This window comes from Tenrec ecaudatus, chromosome 9 (genome assembly GCF_050624435.1).
Source record: "Tenrec ecaudatus isolate mTenEca1 chromosome 9, mTenEca1.hap1, whole genome shotgun sequence".
Taxonomy (NCBI): domain Eukaryota; kingdom Metazoa; phylum Chordata; class Mammalia; order Afrosoricida; family Tenrecidae; genus Tenrec; species Tenrec ecaudatus.
Genome location: NC_134538.1, coordinates 57,889,466 through 57,910,011, shown reverse-complemented (window position 1 = coordinate 57,910,011; position 20,546 = coordinate 57,889,466). Strand labels below are relative to the sequence as shown.

At 45.0% G+C, this 20,546-nt stretch overlaps 1 protein-coding gene across 3 annotated transcripts in view; it reads left to right on the top strand.

Moving 5' to 3' along the window:
- The window catches only part of GRB10 (growth factor receptor bound protein 10), a 270,181-nt gene that overhangs the window by 130,103 nt on the left and 119,532 nt on the right, over positions 1 to 20,546 (top strand). The window contains exons 1-3 of one of the 3 annotated variants that reach the window (XM_075558151.1): positions 2,698 to 2,719; positions 3,646 to 3,743; positions 15,494 to 15,713. In XM_075558151.1, the coding sequence (XP_075414266.1) occupies positions 3,734 to 3,743; positions 15,494 to 15,713 (230 nt within the window). In that variant the 5' untranslated portion in view covers positions 2,698 to 2,719; positions 3,646 to 3,733. Of the gene's footprint in view, positions 1 to 2,697; positions 2,720 to 3,645; positions 3,744 to 15,493; positions 15,714 to 20,546 lie in introns of those variants that run through there. The other 2 variants (XM_075558150.1, XM_075558149.1) reach the window with 2 other exon arrangements.

The window sequence follows — 20,546 nt, the reverse complement described above, 5'->3', positions numbered from 1 at the left end:
TTCTCCTGTGTCTCACACAAAGTCTGTCCCTGGTGGGGCCCCAGGCCACTGGTGGGCCAAGAGCCTGAGGCTATTTCTGCCAGCCGCACCTTTTAGCATTCTCTGTGTGGCTTCCAAAGGTCTCTTCTTCAAACATAGTTACGGGAATGGCACTCTTCCTCGGGGACTGTTGGATGCTTTCTGTTGCCACAGGATGAAGTTTAAGTTCATAAGAATCGGACTCAGAACCACATGCCTTCTTATCCACATACACGCATTTCCTGGATACCTGCTACACCAAGGACTTGTTTTTTCTGGACCCCGCGTTTATTTTTGTCCTCATCGTGTTTGTGCAACACCCCAATCAGTAGTGACTTCATCCTCGTTTGCATATATAAGTTCCACTCGTTCTCTTAGTCCATGTTACTATCTCCTGTCAGTATGTTTCTCTTTCTTCTTCCCTCACCACACAAGTAATTTCCTTTTTGGTATTCTGAGTTAGTCCAGGTACACTAGAGAAACAATTCATAGACACACTCAGTTGTGTATAAGAAAGAAGTTTCTATACAAGAGCAATTGAATATTGAGAATATTGAGAAAACATCCCAGCCTTGTCCAGATCAAGTCCATAAGTCCAATGTTAGTCCATATACCCGGTACCAATCTATAAAGTCCTTTTCAGACTCACACAACACATGCACATTCAGCAATGACGCCAAATGCAGGAAGATTGCAGGCCAGTGGGGTGGAAAGTCTTGTGGATTCAGTGGTGGTAGAAGGACATCGGCGCTGGCAGGAGTCTCCACGCGGCTCCTTCAGGTCCCAGGGCATGGAGTCTATCAGCACAGTGCCATGTGTCTTGTCAGTAGCACGCCTCTCAGGGAGTGAGCAGAGAAAGTGTCTCCAGCCTCCAATGAGGAAATACAGGAATTCCCAGAATCCTCAGGGAAAGACTGCCCACACAGAAGGCTCCTTTGGCTATACAATTATTGACAGGCTAGACTCCGCCACATCACCTATAATCCTCTCAAAGTGACAACGGCGTGTATAAGTGCACCGTTGCCTTGATCGATCGCAGTAATTTGGCAGTGCTGCTGCGTGTCCTTGGTGGTGTGGTTAGGTGCTGTCAGGGTGGCTCCCACTCCGAGAGACTGTGCACAATAACAACCACACGGCGCTTGCTGCCTTGCCATCCTCGCGGTTGTTATGTGTGAGCCGCTGTTGCGGCCACCGTGTCCACCCACCTCATCCAGGGTCTTTCCCTCTTTTATTGCCAAGCTTGACATCTTTCTCCCCGGATTGGTCTCTACTGGTAATGCGTCCAAAATATGGGGAAACCGGTCCCGCCAACCTCACTTCAAAGGAGCATCTGGCTGTTCTTCGTTCAACATAAACCTGTTTGTTGTTCTGGCTGTCCATGGCTTTCAAGAGCCTTCTCCGGCACCATCGTTCAAGTGCATCGGTTTTCCTCAGTCTTCCTGGTTCTGTTTCTAACTTTCACATGCACGTGGGGCAACTCAAAATACCTTGTCTTGGGTCAGGTGCACCTTAGGTCTCAAAGTAACGTCCTTGCTTTTCCACTCTTTCTAGAAATCTCATGCGCTTACCCAATGCAATGCACGTTTAACTGCTGCTTCCTTGAGGATTGATTATGGGGCCAAGCAAAGTAAAGCCCTCAACAACGTCAGCCTTCTTTTTTCTCCATTTATCATTATGTTACCTATTGGTCTATTTGTGAGACTTCCTTGTTTTCTTTACATTGAGTTGTGATCCATATGGAAGGCTGTCGTCCTTGATCTTCATCAGCAAGGGCTTCAAGTCCTCACTTTCAGCAAGCGAGGTTGTGTCATCTGCGTATCAAAGGTTTTTAATAACCAACAGCTTCGAAACCAAACTCACTGTTGTTGAGTCATTTCTGACTCATCTAGATCCTATAGGACAGAGCAGAACTGCCCCTTTGAGTTTCCAAGGCGGCACATCTTTAGGGGAGTATAAGCCTCATCTTTCAGCCTTGGTTTGGAACTGTCGACACGAAACTATACAGTGTAATGTGTGGTCCACTGCACCACGAAGCCTCCTGCTTGTTAATAAGCCTCCCTCCAAGCCTAATGTCACGTTCCTCTTCCTATAGTTCAGCTTCTTGGCTTATTTGCTCAGCAGCAGATTGAATCTTTACTAGAATCGATAGTCTTACCCTTCTACCCCTGAGCTGTTGGTGGGTTGAACCACGAAGCTTGTGGTAGGCAGCGTAGTGCACAGTCGACTGCCCCTCTAGAGCTGTTTTTGCTTTGCCCTCTACATGATTGTCATTCCAGTTTAATTTTGCATTCCCTGAAAGCAAGAATCGTACTTTCTTTGAAAACTTTGCATTAGATGTTATCAAAGCCGGCTCCTAATTCATGGGGGACCGACCCCCCCCCCCCCACACACACACACAATGGGACAAAACTTTATTCTCATGATCATTTTCAAGCTAGATCGTGTAGTCCTGAATTTTCCTTGACACGTATTTAGAAGTGGACCACCACATCTTCCTGCTGCCCTTTCCTGGAAACTCCTACAAGCTGTGTAGCCGCTTAGCACTAGAAGCCTCCACTGGGAGACGGGGTGACTACCGTTCAGCTGTATTTTCTGGTGCTTGAACCAGGAGTTGAACTTGCAGAGAGGATGAAAGTCACACCCCATCTCCATTACCCTCTGTTGGCTAAGAAATCAAGGCTCTACTCATTGCTAACTTTGGGTAAGTATCGTAGCCTCTCTAAGCCTTAATTTTCTGTCTGCAAAATGGAAACCAACGTACTTAGCTCACAGATGCAGTGTAAGGGTGGATTAAATGCCATGTGGGATTGCTTCACACAGTGCAAGATTCTTGTTTGGCTCCTCCCTCCAGACCACAATTCCCCTATCTGAATTAGACTAGGAATGTTGTTAAATGGAATACTGAATTTGGCTTTGGTGAGTGCTTAGTGTCTGGGCTTCCCTGAGACACTACAGTCAATGAATAGCTTGTTAGCATATCCTTCCTTTCACTGACATTTGGGAATGGAATCCTTTCCGGGGCAGTCCCAGCATCTCACTGGGTGTGGCCACCCCTTGACTTCAGTCTATGAGCTCCTGCAGACGGGTCCATGGGTCAAAGATCACAGCTTGAAGGAGAGCTAGCGATCTCGCATTAATGGTACATTTTTACTACCTGGTAGGGTAATGGGAAGAGTGAGTGGTGTTTGAAGTGATGTCTTTGCTCAGAGGTGTTTGCTGTCTGAGTGGAGCTGGCTCTGGTGCTGGAAGCTGGGGCATTTGGGTAAAGAGAGGGTATATAAGAGGAGTGTTATTTCTGTCACTGAGGTAATGTTAGGTTGGCTTCCTTCTGGGTATAAACAGTATTGTGACTGGTACGACAAGGATTCAAGGAGAAGATGTAAAGGCATGGGAGAAAGAGATCTTCTTAGTCATCTTTCCTATGACCGTAAAGATCAAGTGGGCCAGGCAGGATCAGGTAGATAAAGGTTCGTCCTGCTAGAGAAGGCATCCTGGAAATGGATTCTGGGGCCTAAGATAGAGCCGACTCTTCTAGACACCTGCCAGCCCTTTTTAGAATTAGACAGTCGGGCATTTTGTCACCAGGTGGACCGTGTGGTAACCTGCCCTTTTGGTGTTTTTCCAAAGAACTAAAGGATGGGAGATACAGCAGCCTCCAGAGAGTTTGGAAACTGTCTGGCTGTCTGATTTTCTGGAAAATTCTACAGCTTACTTTATGGAGGCTGGTGAGTCCATTATTTTTTTCATTAATTCAACTAACATTTTCAGAGTGCCTACTGTGTGTCACATGTCAGATGAAGTCACAAGGCAAAAATGGAAGAACAGGTAGTTCTAGCCTTAACTGAAGTTTAGTGAAAACGATGTCAACAGAAAAAAATTTTAAATTGTAATAAGACTCAAATGTAGTGAGAAAGAAACTAAAGTGTACGAAAGAGGCAGTATCGGTTTTGGAATTGGACAGACCTGAATTTGACTTTACTTTGGATGATAGAGTGACTCGGATCCTGAAGTGTCTCATCCAAAATACATTAAAATAACGACTTTGCTAGTTGGCAGGAAGATTAGCCATAGCTTAGGCAAAGTGGCTAGTATAGAACCTGACAATTTGTAGGTATTTAGAAAGTGGTAGCTTTTGTTTATTATTATCATTAATAATTACAGGGTTATATGATTTAAGTCTACTGGCATACAAAGAATAATTGAGGGTTATAGTGTTGTTGTTAGTTGCTGTTTAATGAATTCCAACCCATGACTTGAGTTACATAGTTGAACTGCTCCATAGGAGTTTCGTGACTGTGATCTTCGAATCACTTATTGGGAAGAGTTAGGAGCCCAGTGCGCTATCCATTGCACCACAGGGCCCAGCTGACTGTGATCTTAATGGGGGCATCACCAGGCCTTTTCTTCCCCATCTATCACAGTGACTGGGTTTGCACAGTCAAGCTTCTCCCTGCCATCAAGTTGATTCCAACCTGTGGCAACCATATAAGGCTGGGTAGAACCACCCATGGGTTTCTGAGACTAACTCTTTACAGAAGTAGAATGCCTTGTCTTTCTCCCACAGAGTGGCTGGTGGTTTTGAACTACTGACCTTGCAGTTCATAGGCCAACACGTAGCCACTACACGACCAGCCACATGCAAACCATTGATACCAGTGAGAAACTTTGGGTGTTTTAGAGAGAATGCAAGTCCAAACAGGCCTCATCTTCTTTTCTCACGAGTTCAGCTCTGCAGTGGCCCCATCTGTATTTGCTGCATTGAAATAAGTGCCCATCAGAGTCCGGAGTCTGGAAGGAGCGGCTTCATGAGCATCCTTGGCTAGTATTCAGAAGGCGCCACTTATACATATCCTTTTATTTTCTTTAAAAAAATAGTTCTTAGAAAAAGAAGTAAGGCCCCACCCAGGAGCACTGTTTACCCTTTCATCTCCGGCCACAGAGTTGCTATTTCTGACACTGGCTGGGCCCCTGGCCACCTGCTTTAGCAGCAGAGTCACCTGGGTGATCCTGCTCACCAGGCAGGTTTGAGGAGACGTATTGGGATCATCCTTGGCCCCTACTTCCCCATGCTGAACTGTATCTTCTCTGTCAGGTTATCCTGTGTCCCCATCCACATCCTGGAAAGCCAGCTCCTCTATGCTGGGCATTTCCGTTCTGGGAGATGTGCCATGTTTTAGAATAGCACGCTACCTTTCTCCTAGAACAACTTTCCTCGCCCTGATGCCTGAGTACTTGAGCTCTTCGCAGAGCCGGGTGCCCTCTACTTGACTGCCTTGTGTGTAAACAGAGCTCTCGTTTTCAAATTCTGCTCTTCTGCCAAGTAATGAGCATGACCATCGTAGGGGAGCTTCTGGCTGCTCGGACCTTTTTGTACACTGAGAACTTTCTTAACTCTCTACCAGGGTGCGCTTTGTCCCGGGTCACAGACTGTCCCCTGGGCTTCCTTTTCCGTGTCCCTAAAGATGTGAACGCTCCGGGTTCCTTCCTTTTACACATACTCTACTCCTTCGTCTTCCATTTGTTGCCATTTTACGGCAGCAGGTTTTAGCTTCCTCGCAGAGTGAATTGTTTTTCCAGAGGTAGTAAAAGAAGTTTCATATCCGTCCTGGTTGCTTTATTTTTAGCATGGCCGTTCCTTTTTTTTTTTTTCTTTTTCCAAAGCTTGTTGCTTAAGACTTCAGGTCGTTTAGGTGGCAAGGATTTTTGTCTGTTCTGTTGGCGTCTGAATTTCTTATACCTGGGACAATGTTCACTATGTGGTTGGTGCTTAGAAAATATGTGTTAATGAAGAACTAGTGAATGGATTTAAAATTCATTGAATTAAAATCCCAGAATCATTGAGTATGAAAGTTGAAAGGGATAATAAAGATTCCCTTGCAATACAATTTTATACTTGACAAACGGACTTTTTAACTTAGCGACTGCAGGCTTTTGGGCACTCTCCTGGATTTTCCCTCTCTGGTTCCAGTGTGCCTTCACCGATGTTTTTAGGGCGGATGGAAAATGAGAACCATCCAGAATGACTGGTTATTTATGTAGTGTTTCGTAGCGCCCAGGCTTCAGCCTGAATGATGATGTTGTAGAAGAATGAGGAATGAAAATCAGAAGGCTGAGCTGACACAGATTAAATTGCTAAGGAACCCTTGAGGAAGATAGTTAATCGTTTGCCCTTTAAAAAGTGATCTTTTGTGGATGTGTCTCTTTTCCTCTTGCCCCAGAAATGAGTCCTAATCGTACAAACAGAAATGGCACAGCTGCTTCATATTTTTCCGTGTCATTTATAGTTGAGAGTAATTCATTACCTCCCTGATCCTCGTTTGGCTGGTCTGAACTTTCTGGTCGTGGAAAATTTCGGTTCTGTTTTGTTCATGGGCCACTGTGCAGAGTCCCAACAGCTAAACCACTCTGCGAGAGACTTTCGTAATACCCAGGTGCAGCCTTGCAACAAGGAGTCCATGTAAAATCTGAGCCCACGGGATAATTTACACACTTTTCTGGGGTGTGTTCACTGAACAGGAGATGCCAGCCCTTTCATTTTAGTGAATGGAATCAGTTGAGGAAACGGAATAATTTTTTTGTTTTTATAAAATTTTACAGTTTCCTGAAACATAGATTATAAAATAAACCCTAATGGAATAAAAGTACAGTGCTTCACCATAATCTCATTATTTTACACACGCGCACACACACGCGCGCGCACACACACACACACACAGGCTTTTTTTGATGATTAAAAATAAAATTGTTTGACTTCCATGATATATATATATATATATATATTTTTTGCATTTGATACTGAGATTTGGTCTGGACTTTGTGGCACCTCCTCTCTTTGGCGCGGTTCCATCTCCTGAGCTGCATAGCCCCGTCGGCCTTTCCTCTGAGCCTCAAGAACGCCTGCCGCCGGCGTGCTTGGCCATGTAGACTTGATGGCTGTTAGCAGCTACCAGTAAGAGTGGATCCCGTGACTCCATTCGTATGGATTCTCTTTGTTGGTGGTTGAGTTTTACATGTGTCCTTATGAAATTTTGAGTTTAAGTAAGCTATCCTTTCTACACCCAAGCCCTGACCTTTTCCATCACCTTACATGCTTTTGAAAATCGGACATTGAATAAGGAGGACAGAATGAACCCGGCACATTTGAACTACGGTGTTGGCCAAGACAAATGAAAGTACCACGGACTGTCGGACAAGCACATCCGTCTTGGGAGATGTGCCGCCAGAATGCTCTTATTGGTCAGGATTTCCATTCTCGTTTTTGTTAGAAAATGGAACTCATGTGGATTGTAACTTCATCAGGGAATCTGCAGCCGTGCCCAGGTTCATCAGCAAGCCCACGCACTCCTGTTTCACGTGGAGAAATGTGGAAATCATCAACATGCCCGTCTGCCAACAGAAAGGTGGGAACGTGGAGCCCACCTAGCAGCACGTCGCACGAACGTCTTGGTGATCGACTTCTGAACGTGCATCGTTGCAAACGTCGTGGAGCGCAGTTGCGTTCTGACCCAGGGCAGCAGGAGGCGGTCAGCCTGTGGTGACCGGCACACCTGCAGAAGCAAATCCTTGCCGTCCGCCCTTCTTTTGGACTCGCCTTTGAACCTTTCGCATCTCGCTTCTGTGGGGTTTTCTTGGTACCTTCTTTTGCCTACTGACTTTGTCGTTGCCTTATCTCTTAGATTTAGTACTTCTGCTACGGAAGTGACCTTTTAACTTGTATCCATAATTAAACTGGTCACCCTGACAACATTTCTGGTCGGAGCTACTTTATCTTCCAGGGAACAAACCCCAGCACCGGAGGCTGTGAATGGCAGCTACACCTGGCTTGCTTCATGCTTTTGGCATCGATGGGATGAAGGAGGCCAGATTGAAGAGAGCATGCTGTACAGTACAGACGGAAAGGAGTGGGTGGAGGGGATTTCACATCACCTTAGAGAGGAGCTGCCTGTGAGGGCCCTCACGGACTGCTGCACCGGGAGGAAGGAGGGAGAGAAGACTATGAGAGACGTCCTTTTTCCATCAGAAAGGGTGATGTCAGAAGCAAATGACAACAAGCGGGAGGGACTAATTAAAATCCAAACCCAACCCTCTGCTATGGAGTCAGTTCTTCTTCATTGTGACCATCCCCCTCCTCCGAGTTCCTGAGGCTTTATAAATCTCTATGGGTTCAGACAGCCTAATTTCACTTCTATAGACTGGTGGGTTTGAACTAGCAACCTTGTGGTTAGCAGTCTGATGCTCCCCTGATAGTTCAGGCGGGATGATTAATCCTGTGGCAGGATCATCCAGGAGCCAAGTCCATGAATTCCAAGTCTGTGGCCATAGGGCTGCTATGATTCGGAATCAACTAGATGGCATTGAGCTCGGTTTTCTTTGGGCGGAATTTTCATTTGAGGCAAGCAATATCACGTAGATGTTATAATAATTCCTATCTCAAGTAACTAGTTTGAGAAATAATCACGAATCGATGAATGTTAGAGCCTTTAGGAATCTGAATCTACTCCATGGCAGTGGGTTTGGGCATCACCAGCGCACCAGCCAAACCAGCTCAAACCCCAGCCTCTCTGTGGGAGAAGGATGTGACAGTTGGCTACTGTATTGACTTACAGCTTTGGAAATCCTATGAGATCTGTGTTAGTCAAGTTTGATTAGAGAAACAGATCCAGAGATAATCATATAAGTGTAAGAGGGACCTGTATATCAAAGAGCAATTGTACATTAAGAAAACAGCCCTGTGTGGTCCAGATAAAGTCCAAAAGTCTGCTATCAGCCCATCTGTCCAATAGCAACCTATCAATTCCACTTCAGACTCACGAAACACATGCAGTGACACCGGATGCAGGAAGATCACTGGCTGGTGGGTGGAAAGTCTTGGATCCAGTGGCAGTGGGAACATCTCAATGCTGGCATGGGTCTCCATGTGGCTTCTCTAGTTCCAGGGCTCTAGCGTAGCTCCAGCTATCTTGTCAGCAGGAATGTCTGGCAGGGAGAGTGTGTGTGTCTCACCTCCAGTGAGCTATTTATCTTTGTGGTGCCTCCAAATGAGGTCATCAAGCTGTGACCTGATTGACAGGCTAGACTCCACCCTTTCGCAAGTTGACATCAGATTATGTAACTACAGCAAGACCCCCGCTCTGTCCTGAAAGGTCAGTATGAGTTACAGTCAACTTGATGGCAGTGGGTTAGTCGGATGTCCGGGGAAACAAATCCAGGGGTCCGGGCAGTGCCTCAGTATCCTAGAGTCCTGGGGGGCTTTTGAAGGCATCTAACCACATCTCACACCGCACTAGTCCCCACACTCAGTCATGTAGCTGATTACCAGGACCTCCCTATTTTCTCTCTGCATGTCGGTTGGCACAGGTCTGTTGCCAAGTCCGGGCTTGTTCCATCTAAAGAGCATCTTTATATTCTTAAATATCCATTAAGTGCGGCACTTTTTAAAATCTGTCTAAACATAAATTTAAAGAGGGCAGATGATGAATTTCATGAGAGCAGAGAATTGATGGTCTCCGTATTTTATATGATGTGCAGAGCTTGTTGGGTAGGATCCTGAAAACGTAGCAGCACGCAGCACAAGATTGAGCTGATGAAAGCCTCCATGCTTGGTACAGTAAGGGATCCATGGAAAGAGGAAGACTTTGAATGAGATGGATCGACACAGGGGTCGCAACAGTAGACTCAAACCTAGCAATGATAGCGAGGGTGGCCAGGCACCGCTTTATTTTGTTATGCCCAATGCCACTGAACCTCAACAGCCGCAGCAGCAGCTTCATTGTGGTGCAAATGGCTCCCATAGTGCTCAGCTGCTAAGTGAAAGTCTGCCTATTTGAATTCGCTCAGCCACACCTTGGAAGAGAGGCCTGGAAGTCTAATTCTGAAGAATAAGCCAATGAAAACCCTGTGTGATGTGCAACACCAAGTATTTGTACGTCTGTACTTAACCTTCGCTGAAACTATGTCCGTGACTGTGGTGGGACACATAGGGGCAAAGATTATGAAAATGTCTTAGTCAGAACCTTATACTTTGACCGAAAGTTGGTCTCTGGGCTTGGGTGCTCATGACTGTCCCCTCAGGGACACCAAGGTCAGTGGACAAAGAGTGTTTCACACCCTGTCTTGGTATGCAGTGACTGTGGTCTTCAAAGTTCATAAGCATCACCTATGAAATAGTCTGTCCCTGGCCAGACACATGGCCACAGTTTGACAAATAGATTGTTAAGTCTCCATGACCCTGAGCCAGAAAATGCCTGGCCATCACTACCAACTGCTTTGAAAGCGATCAGATAGAAAGGTTCTGGATTAAGTGGGGAATGAAACGGGGAACACAGCTCAAAATCATGAAAAACATAAACACACCTTTGCTTACTGATCAGATAAACAGACTGGTAGGAATCCAAAGATTCTTAGTCACTTGTCAAGTCTGGAAACAAACACACCCACATGGTTTTCAGCCAAACAATAGACAGGTCTATAAGAGGAACAGGATGCCCAGTGGATATACACACCTCAGAATAATCAACTGCGATCAAAGGGGCAGTGTTTCCTCAAGGACGAAGTTCATAGGGGTTAGAAGGAAGGTGCCATGGAAACAGGAAACGCAGCTCGTGGGCTAAGCGGTGTGACGTTGAGAGGACTGCAATCACAAAACAAAATGGAAGAAATACCGAATATATACGCACGGTCCGCTCTCTAACCCTTTACCCAGCTCATAATACAAAGGTAAGAGAAGCAATCTGGTACAGTTGTACTCTGACCCACATGGACTGCATGAGTCAGTGTTGACTCAACTGGCAACTGCTTTAAATGGTTCACGTGGAATTTGGAGGGGATTCTGGTGGGATTTCAGCTCCAGCTAAGTACGTGCGCAGTCTTGCTGGATGCATAGTCCTGCATTTGCATGCGGCAAGTGAAGAGCATTCCAAGTAAAACGAACACTGCCTGCAAGCGCAGAGCACTTGGCCCTGGCCTGGTCCGAGCAAACTGACAGCAGCGGGTTGATTTTAGCTTAGTCTAACCCCACTGTACCAGGACATAGATTTATTTTTGTCTCGCTAATAATGTACATGCTTTCATTGAGCCTTTCTATTCCATGAAACCTGTAGATCCCAGCAGCGAGGAAGCATGTATGAATTCACATGTGCACTAAACACTAATGGAGCCCAGGAACTGCCTCATAAATCTGTAGACCTCACTCTGTCAGTTGTATGTGATTGTGAGGAAAAGACTCAAGTTCTCAATAGCTCTTAAATTCATCAGTTGTTCTCTTCATACATATGAGGAGGCTTTTTAAAAGGTTTATGGAGAAATTGAATTAAGGATCGTGGATTTTTTTTCCACAAATTTTTTAGTCCACTTGTATTTTCCCAACTAATACCATTTGCCCATAAGCTGATTCTGGGTTCTGGTGAGCCCTGGCATGTCAAAGTATGATAGAATTCTCCTGCGAACACTACAAGGTCAGGTATGAATCCTATGCAACATTTGTGAATAGCCTTCTCTATATCTTGGAGAAATAAAATTGAGGATTTTGGAGCACCCTGGTGGCGCTGTGGTGTATTGGGCTGTAACTGCAAGGTCAACAGTTAGAAACTACCAGCTGTTCCACAGGAGAAAGACAAGACTTTCTACCCCCATATACAGGTCTACGGAATAGACTCCGAAACCCCTAGGGTGGTCACTATGAGTCGGCATCAATTGGATGGTAGTGCATGGGTTGTATTTTGGTTGGTTTGTTTTAATTTTTATAGTCTCTGCAACCTCAAATGCTCTCTTCCTATAAGAAGCACTGAAATAAAGTATTGTGTTAAAAAAGATATGATTTGAACATTATATTTGTATTTCTACTTGGAATTATGTTCAAATGATTTGTTCTCATCTTTGCTGAATATCTTTACATATCCTGAACAAGAATAAAGGAAAATACTCTCACTGTGTCCTACCTGGTTCACTTGTTATACTTACTTAGATCAACATATATAAAAAATAACTCTACATACTCAAAAAGTACAGGTAGTCCTGGATTTATAAACAAATTTCTTTTCTATCTTTATGTTGAATCTGTACAAGTTGGAACTGTGATGTATGGTAGCTAATGCCAGCTAGAGAAAGGTTTATCTTGGTATGTAGGGTACATTTCGATGTAAATAAAACATGGAAGAAATGCTTACAGATGCACTAACATCGTTTTTAGCAACAAAAATAGATAATAATGACACTTGTTGGAAAGTGGAGTGTGTTACACGAATTATAGTGTGGACCTCAAATGTTTAAAATAAGCTTTCTAGGGTTCACACTCACAACCTGGGGACTGTACTTGGGATTAAAATATATGCGTATAGAAAATAAATATTAATTATGTTTGGACGAAGTTTAATTGCTTAGATGTCAACAAAAATAGCTGGCCAAGTGCAGCTGGCCTCTGCTGAAGCACTTTGGCGATGACACGGCCGTGGCAACTTCGCCTATGTAGTGCCACCTATCCGTTTCTTCTGAGATTGCACCTGTCTACCTTTACTTCGTAACGTATCGCCCCCTAGAGTTTTCTCATGATAAGACTTCTACCCAGACACCATAGTGGCTCATTATTTAACAGGGAGGAAGGGTGATAGTGGAGAAAAGTGAGGCAGGATTGGATTGTAAGTGATCAGTTTACACGGTTGTGAAGATAGGGACACTGTGAATCAGAATTAAGTTGCCGGCAGTGAAGGAAGGGCATTAATGAGTAATATGAAGAAGACACTAGATGGTGCTGTAAACTAATATATGAACAGTTAAGGAGGCAGGGTGTGGCCGGACATTAACTCCTCTTAATTCACTCTCTCTTCCTTAGCAGTCTGGTGTTTTGTTCCTGCCCTTTCCCAGTTAGCATGCTTTGTTTGATTTATGTAAGCCATTCCCTTATATTAATCAGTGAGCATTTCATTGTATTTATAGCCCGTGTTTTAGAACTAAACTAGCTTCAGTTTGCTAATGACAATTAACTATGTACAGATGTATGTTTGAGATAAAAGGAGTGATTCAAATACTTGGGACATTATCATTGTCCAATTTTGGATTGGGCTAAATAAATATTAATAACTATATTTATGATATTTGACCCATATTTTTGTAGTGAATACCTTTTTATAAATCTAGGATGTAAAAACTACATGTCAAAATTTCACCCCCTCAATTGCAGTATTTATTCCCAGAATAGATGGATGTGCATCTCACAGAGTCCTGTGGGCTTGGCATGAGGGGAAGGGAGGTTGTCACTGAATAGACACTTAATCTTCACATTCATTTCCAGAAGTATCTTGTTAATACCCTGTGCATTTGACTTCCCCCACTTTAATTACCTGGCATGAAGGCTTTCACAAATGGGTGATTATTGGTCCCCCAAAGTTCACGGGTCTAGAAAAGAATTTGGCCGTTGACCACATACATAAAGTTGGGGCAGAGTTCTTTTGTGATTAACTAGTTTATAAGTCATATGGAATGTTTGCTAAATTTGAGTGTAAGCTCATTAATATCCTTGTCAATTTTTTTAAACATTTGATCTTACATTATGAAGAAGTATCTTCTCTAGAATGATTCCTGTTTGGAAGATTCTCTCATTGGTTCTCATTTGAATTTAATTAAGTTTAGGTAAAATCATATCCATATGTGATTATATTTTCTAGACATATAAACTATTCATTGACTCCCCCCATAGGAAAAATTTAATTTTGTTCTATAAAAGGACATTTTTAGGCTCTTCTCATTGCTATGAAAAGCATGTGGCTTGAGACATTTGGATATAGGGATTGGATTCAATTCATAACCCAGTGAAACTGGCTTTAATAAATGTATGACTTAGGTATTAGAGTAGAAGTAGTTGTGTGGATGATTCATGTCACAAGATAAAGCATTTTGAGGACATGAATCATTTGTGTTTTGATATCCAGTTTCCCTTTCTATTGACTTTGAACCACGTAAAAATCATCTTCAAATCCTAGAGGGACTGAAGAAGGATGGAAGACAATGTGAGCTGCCCACTGGAATAGACACAGCCAGCAGCCTTCAGAGTGACTTAGGGGAACACTACAAAGGAAAACCACCAGAGGGAATTGGGACATTTTTCTGAAAGAAATTCAGCACCCCGCATGAGCTGTATTGCTGTATGATTTATAAAGCAGGATAAAAACAATAGTCATTGTATTTGAAAGATTTCTTCTTTTAAAACTTTTTTTAATAGGAAATACTGCTGTAATTAAAAAAACAACATGGAATTGCATGGAGTGCTCTCTTAGCCAGTCTGTACATGGCGTCAAGGCCAACCTGGTGTGTTACTGATGATTGATTCTGTAATTACAGTGAACTTTATGCTTCGCCCAGTATTGATTCTTAAATGGTCCATTAAGATAGAGATACTTACTTAGCTGTTAATAGGGTAAGTGAGAAGTAGCATGTGTACTTAATTATTTTACAAAGCTTAAATTAAAGAACTGTTACATTATCAGCTACATGGGAGTATAGTAGAGTGGCATTCATAATGAACACACTCAGAAACTCTGCTGAACGCCCAGACTTTTGAGTTCCAGCACAAGGTGTGCTTTTTCTCCTCCATTAAAATACTGCTGTCTCATGAAACAAACAAACAAATATGAAACACCGAAATGGCAACAGCAGTTGTCTTTCTTTGGTAGCTATTTTCCACAGTTTTGATTGTTAAGAATTATTGCTGTATCGTCTTATACACAAGGGCTTTTCTAAGACTGTACAGCTAGCTACCTAGGGGCAAGGGGCATATTCATAGCTGCTGTTAACCAGCTTTCTCTCACTTAGCCCCTTTTCACCCTAGTTTGTCCCAAAAGGCAGTCTTACTGACCTGAATATTTTCCCTGGTGATCAGATGACTTATCACATGGTAATCGTTCATGATTGGCCCAACACTTTCATTATTTTAATATCTGGCCACAGGGTTATTTATTGTTTGATCACTTGTAACTTTAGTCAAAGCAACACCTGTCTTATGCCTGCCTGCAGAGAACACTTTTGCTCCGCTCTTCAGCCCTTCTCAGTCTGTGCTGGTCCTTTAAATACGCCCTTACCTGATGTTGATTTCATCAAGTCTGGGTCCCTGAGGACATGCAACCCCTCAAAGGTTCCCCGGGCAGTGGGGCATATTAGACACTGACGGTTTCTGGCCCACCCTGACGGCGGATATAAGTCTGGTGAGGCGAGGGTTAAAGGGGTGAGAGCAGGGAAGGCCGGTGCATGAGCTGAGCCTTGAAGCCGTATCCTCGAGAGTCCATTGAAAATGTGGAATTTTAACTTTTGAGTCACTCCTGGAATCCCAATAAAAATGAGTCGAATAAACGTTGTTCCGTATAAAGATGCACGCGGAACTCAATTATGCTCCTCCATGTCGACACCTGATCACCGCGGCGCCCATTTGGTTGAGACCCTTTGCATTTGCTAAGGTTTTCGTCTTGTCTTTGTTCTCTTTGCCGCGCAGAGGATGATGTGGATTTGGAAGCGCTGGTGAACGACATGAACTCATCCTTGGAGAGTCTGTACTCGGCCTGCAGCATGCAGTCGGAGACGGTGCCCCTCCTTCAGAATGGCCGGCATGCCCGCAGCCCGCTGCTGACCGTGGGGACACGGGCCCTCCAGCCACAGGCATCCCCTCGGCAGAAGGTGCAGCGCTCACAGCCTGTGCATATCTTGGCTGTCAGGTAGGGATAGGGCACTCTGACCGAACCTCCCAGAGGGAGTGGCCTTGCAGAACAGGATGCTGAGGGGGTGTACGGTGGGTGCTACTCCAGGGAATGCGCGTGAAGAGCCACACACGGCCTGCCTTAACGAATGGACATGTATTGTCTCGTGTGGAGCTGAATCAGGTGCTCTCTGAAGACTCCCAGAGAACATCTTGTCTCGCCTCCATCCACTTCTTGAAGTCCCAGGTGTACCTTGGGGTGTGGCTGGATCTTCACCTGGCTGCTTCCCTCTGCCTCTCCTCTTGGACCACGACACTGCTTAAGTGGGATTCCAACCCCCACCCTACTTCCCATGTGACCTGATAACCTCTTCAAATACCCGTTTTCAAACAAAGGCACATTCACAGGAAGGTTAGGACTTCAGCCCATCTTTTTGAGGGATGCAGCTCAGTCCCTAACCAGAGGTGATGGCGTAGGCCCTGGGACATCAAGAGGCAAATACACGGTTCTATTTTAATGTCTCGAGCCAAACGAAACTTACTGCCCTTGAGTGGATGCTGATTCACAGCTACCCTCGAGGACTGGGTAGAACTGCCCCTGTGGGCGTCAAGAGACTGTAACTGTTTATTTTTAAAGTTGGCTTAACATCTAATATATATAATTAAAATATCTATAGATATCATATGTTCAGCCACACCAAGTAGAATTGTACAGTTGCTGCCACAGTTTCAAACATTCTATTTCTTCCTGGACTCCTCGACGTCGTCTCCCTTTTGTCACCCCCATCCCCACCCTCCTACTGTGTCTCCCCACTGAAACCCTTACAGTGCTTGCTGTTCCTATAGGTTCATTGAGCCCAGGTTTCATAGACTGAACCATAGAAAACATTGAGCAAACTTTCTGAGTGTGACCCCAATGACATAACACCTCTGAGATACACCCTAATATGAACAAACCAAAAATACAGAAAATGTTGAAAACCAGATCAGGTCCAGCATGCACCAGAGGAGGGGCATCAACTGCCAAAGTTTTCATTGTTCAGGTCCGAGTCACGCCTTTGATCGTCTCTACCCATCTCTGCAATGCCCTCGGTTTAGTAACCACTCTTTGTAGAAGTAGAGATCGCTGTCTTTCTCACAAAGAGCAGCTAGGGGTTTTGCATCGCTGACCTTGGAGATTGAAGCCCAACTCGTATCCACTACGCCACCAGGGCTCCTAATTTAATAGTGGGTAAACTGAAAACACATGGGCCTGCCCTCTGGGTCACAGCATTTGTGCTCAGTTTGTTACCTGGCTTAGGTGAGATGCCTTTTATTGAGCACGGGATATATGCCAGACAGTGAGCTAGGTGGATGGTTGGGAAGAGCACTGGAGGAAAATCTCTACTCTGAGAAATAAAGAAATACCATATATACTCAAGTATAAGCTGGCCTGAATATCAGCCAAGGCACCTAATTTCACCACAAAAACTCTCTTAAAATGTGCTGAAAAACTCGACTTATACGTGAGTATGCATGATATGACCTAGTGAGGCTCAAAGAGCCATTCCTGGACCAATAGCAGTGGCATTGTTGGGACTTGTTAGAAATCAGAATCTCAGACCCTACTGTAGAACTTGCACATGAAAACCTTCTCCTGGGGAGTCTGAGTAGAAAGCATATCTTCTTCAGTGTTGAACCTCACCATAAATTCAACAAGTATGATAAGAAAAATCCAGGTTTCACACATGCATGGATTCATTCCAAATGAAATGTGTAATGCAAACATGTGTCCTCTCCGGTACTGTCTCAGTCTCGTTAGCGTGCCGTCACGGAAAGGTCCAATCAGATCTTGTGCTTCTGCTGGTGTCTGCTGGGTCCGGTCAGTTCCAGGCAGGTCAGGTCAGAAGGTAATGGCTGTTAGGGGGGATTCCAAAAGCATAATGTCAGTGGATTTCCTCAAAGAATGCAGGATGATCGTGGAGGATTATTAGGACGACATTTAGATGAAAGTGAAAGTGGAGGAGAGAAAGAGACAGTTAAGGAGAGAGAGTGTGGGAAGTACGTGGCCACCGAGACTTTTCCCGACACAGCAGGCCATCGCCCTCTTTGAGGGAGCCAGGCCTGCCCTTCAGAGAACTTTGGGAACCATATCCCGTCTACCCTCATCCTATCCCTTCTGCAACTTGCGCCTTCATGTTTCCGTTTGTTTCCCAAACTTGATGGTCATTGAAAAAGAAGGGCCATTCAGGTCCCTTGAAGGGAGCAGATGTGTGACAGGCGCAGAGAGCACAGGGCTCAGGCTCTTCAGGGAAGGCGGGGAGGAAAAGAAGCACCACCTTCCGGAAAGCATGGGCCACCACGGCGGCCAGGGCAAGAAACAACACCTGCGCACCATGTCCTGGTTTTGATTGAAAACGGTCTCTGTGAGTCTGCGTCCTGTGGACTGACTGTCATGCGCGGGCCCGGAAGAGAGTGGCAGGGACTGGCTAGGGATGCTGAGGAAGGAACCTGGAGCATAGTAAAGCTCAGAACAGGAGGTCGGAAATGAAGAACGAGAGTCTGAGCAGCAGAGATGCCCCGAGAAGTTTCATGTAGATCGTGAAGGGCTACGTGCCCCACTCAGAGTGAGAAGAGAGGGGACGTTTCTGATTTGGGGAATGATGGGGTTGGACGTGGAGTTTGGGTAGGCTGGCTGCGCGTGCCAGACGGATTGGTTGGTTAGGAGCAGCGTGGAGTTGGTGACACCCTGAAGTGTGATTAAGTGGAAGCATAAATTGGAGAGCTAGTTTTTTTTAAAAAAAAAAACATTTTATTCGGGGCTTGTACAACTCTTATCACAATTCATACACACATCCATTGTGTCGCACATTTCTACATTTGTTGCCTTCATCATTCTCAAACATTTTCTTTCCACTTGAGCCCTTGGTATCAGCTCTCATTTGTGTCCCCTTCCTCACCGCTCCCTCATGTACCCTTGATACTTTACAAATTATTATGATAGCTACATGGCATGGCCAGGACATGGCAGACGTTTGGAGAAGGTAGACACAGCTTCCCAAGCAACATCACAGTTGAGCTAGTTCGTGAAGAAGTACGAAGGGGCAAAGGGAAATGTGGAAATGGAGTAGCATGGCGTTTCTCGACTTTGTGTAATACTCGTTAGTTTTGCTCTATTATTTGGAACTATTATTAAGTCAAACAAGCCAATATATTGACTTAAGTCAAACTATTAAGTCGATATATAACATTGTAAGATGTTCAAATGAAAAGAAGCCTAAGTCAAAACAAAAAAGAAGTCTGTCTTTAGCATGTGGTTCTTGGTTAGAGGCTGTAGCCTGGAATGAATGAAAATACTGTTGGCTCTATCTCCTCCCTCTTGTATTTAACAAGTGTCAGACTCCGTGTGGATGTCTCGTCAAGGCAGAAGCTGTTGGAGGAAGAGTGTTATTTGTTATCAGTGAAAAGAGACTTTCTGGTATATCGTCAAGATTCTGTCGTGTGGCTCTCATCTGCTTCACACCTCATCCTGTGTGAGCAGTGGCGTTGGTGTGTTTTTTGTTATTTCCCATTTCCTGGTGTCTCATTCATTTCTTGGCCATTCTTGTGGATTGATAAAACAAGCCCTCCTTGACAATCCGTTTTTGTTGCTAAGAACAAAAAGGTAAAACATTCACATCACAAAATGCCATTCTTTGGTGGCATAGCGCCTATGAAAACACAACACGTGAGGTGTAGAATGTTTTCCTTTTTAGTAACCAGTTGTCCTGATTCCTGAGAGTCTCACTATCCCTGGGGCCAATGAGTGGGAGTTGACCAAACCAGCGAGGCCAACTGGGAGCCTGATACTGACTCCATCCCAGGAGGCGGGATGTAATCCACCATGGCCACAGGGTGAGGCTGCCAGAGGCTCTGGGAGATGGAGGCCCAGTGGAGGGTCCTGAGTGCTGAGAATGAATATCTGTTCTCAAGAGGGATATTTTGTCCCCTAGCAACGTGGACCCTCCTCCGGCCTCACTCTTGGGGTTTTAGATCCTGTCCCCCTTTTAAAGACAGTATAGAGTATAAGACCTAAGCAGCAAAGAAGGGGTCTTCTTTGTGAACGGGGAGTTGGGATGGGAGAGAGAATGGATCATTGCCTACTGACGTAGCCCTAGAGGAATGGGGGTGAGACAGAGGGCTGCTCCTTATTGAACGAGGCCTGAAGAAACAGAGCAGCTAGGGTCTGGATGGACCAGGGAAGGTAAAAGGTTTCCATAGGGCACAGTGGGTGTGTGACATGGGCCTTACTGTTCACACGCTAGCTGTCAGAGCTGGAAGAGCTCAGCCGCCCGGTATTGGTTTGATTTAGTGGCTACTGCAGGCAGGCCTAGCTTAAGAGAATCCTGACTGTGAGTGAATGGATCCCTGTTTTGTTTGTTTTGTTACCACGCTGTGTAAAGATCCCACCTGCTTGCAGGGTTTGTATGGCGTATTCCAGTGAGGACGTCAGGGCAAACGCTAAGCCGTGACAAAGGCCCAATCACTGCAGCTCATGTTTGCCCCCTCTTTCCTTGAGGTGGGGTCTAAAGGCTGAGCCCCAAATCTGCCCTCACATATGGAGCGTGGAGGTGCCCTTTAGAGGGAAGCCCTGAGAATGTGTCAGCGATATGTCGGCCATGACCTTCATGAGGGTTACCATAGGCGGTCGCATTGTTTTTGCTTTGACTTAGATCTTGGTTTTCTGTGATTTCGTAATGGTGTCTGGTTTGCCGTGTGGAGTATGGTTTACTTAGTTTTGTGTGTAGTAGGTTTTGCTTTCTCGGGAGGAGGGGGCAGGTGGCCCCAGAGAAAGGAAGAGGAAGGAGGAGCGCTCACAGGTTTCAGACGTGAC